The sequence below is a fragment of the Hippocampus comes genome, unplaced genomic scaffold (genome assembly GCF_001891065.2).
Source record: "Hippocampus comes isolate QL1 unplaced genomic scaffold, H_comes_QL1_v1.1 scaffold371, whole genome shotgun sequence".
Lineage (NCBI taxonomy): Eukaryota > Metazoa > Chordata > Actinopteri > Syngnathiformes > Syngnathidae > Hippocampus > Hippocampus comes.
Genome location: NW_017805065.1, coordinates 165544 through 166080, shown reverse-complemented (window position 1 = coordinate 166080; position 537 = coordinate 165544). Strand labels below are relative to the sequence as shown.

General features: G+C 61.6%; 1 protein-coding gene across 1 annotated transcript in view; it reads right to left on the bottom strand.

The window, feature by feature from the left end:
- Positions 1 to 220: 220 nt before the first annotated feature.
- LOC109512620 (uncharacterized) overlaps positions 221 to 537 on the bottom strand; it is a 4499-nt gene continuing 4182 nt past the window's right edge. The window contains exon 5 of the mRNA XM_019864489.1: positions 221 to 454. Within this exon, the coding sequence (XP_019720048.1) occupies positions 221 to 454 (234 nt within the window). The remainder of the gene's footprint in view (positions 455 to 537) is intronic.

The window sequence follows — 537 nt, the reverse complement described above, 5'->3', positions numbered from 1 at the left end:
TTACCCGACTTCCTTCATGTTTCCCGCCGAAACTCAAAAAAGCGGCGCCGTCCGTCCGTCCGTCCGTCTATGAAGCTGGACTCGTAACCCAAACTGGGCTCGGCAGCACCGAGTCGAGAAAAGTCATCCTGAATTAAAGACACGTCCAAAGCCATGGCCCGCAACTCCAAAAGGCGTGGGGGGGCCTTGGCGTGTGGCCCTCACCCTCCTTTTTTTTTTGCTACCTTTCCTTGTAGCCCCAAGCCTTGTCTCCATTGCCCATCTGCACCTCCACATTCACATGGACGCGGTCGTAATTGGAGTCCCAGGCCGCCGCCTCCTCCTCCGGCTCCTCCTCCTCCGGCTCCTGCTCGCCTTCCGCTTCCTCCTCCAGCGCGGCGTGAAGACTTTCCATTTCCGTGCAGCAAACGCCCGAAGAGTTGTCGTCTCCCGGGAAGATGAGCGGCACCCGCAGCTTGAGGCCGGGGGGGGCTCCGCTGTCCGCCGCGCAGCACGAGCCCACCCGAGCTTTGGGGCCGGCCCAGGGAACAAGCAACC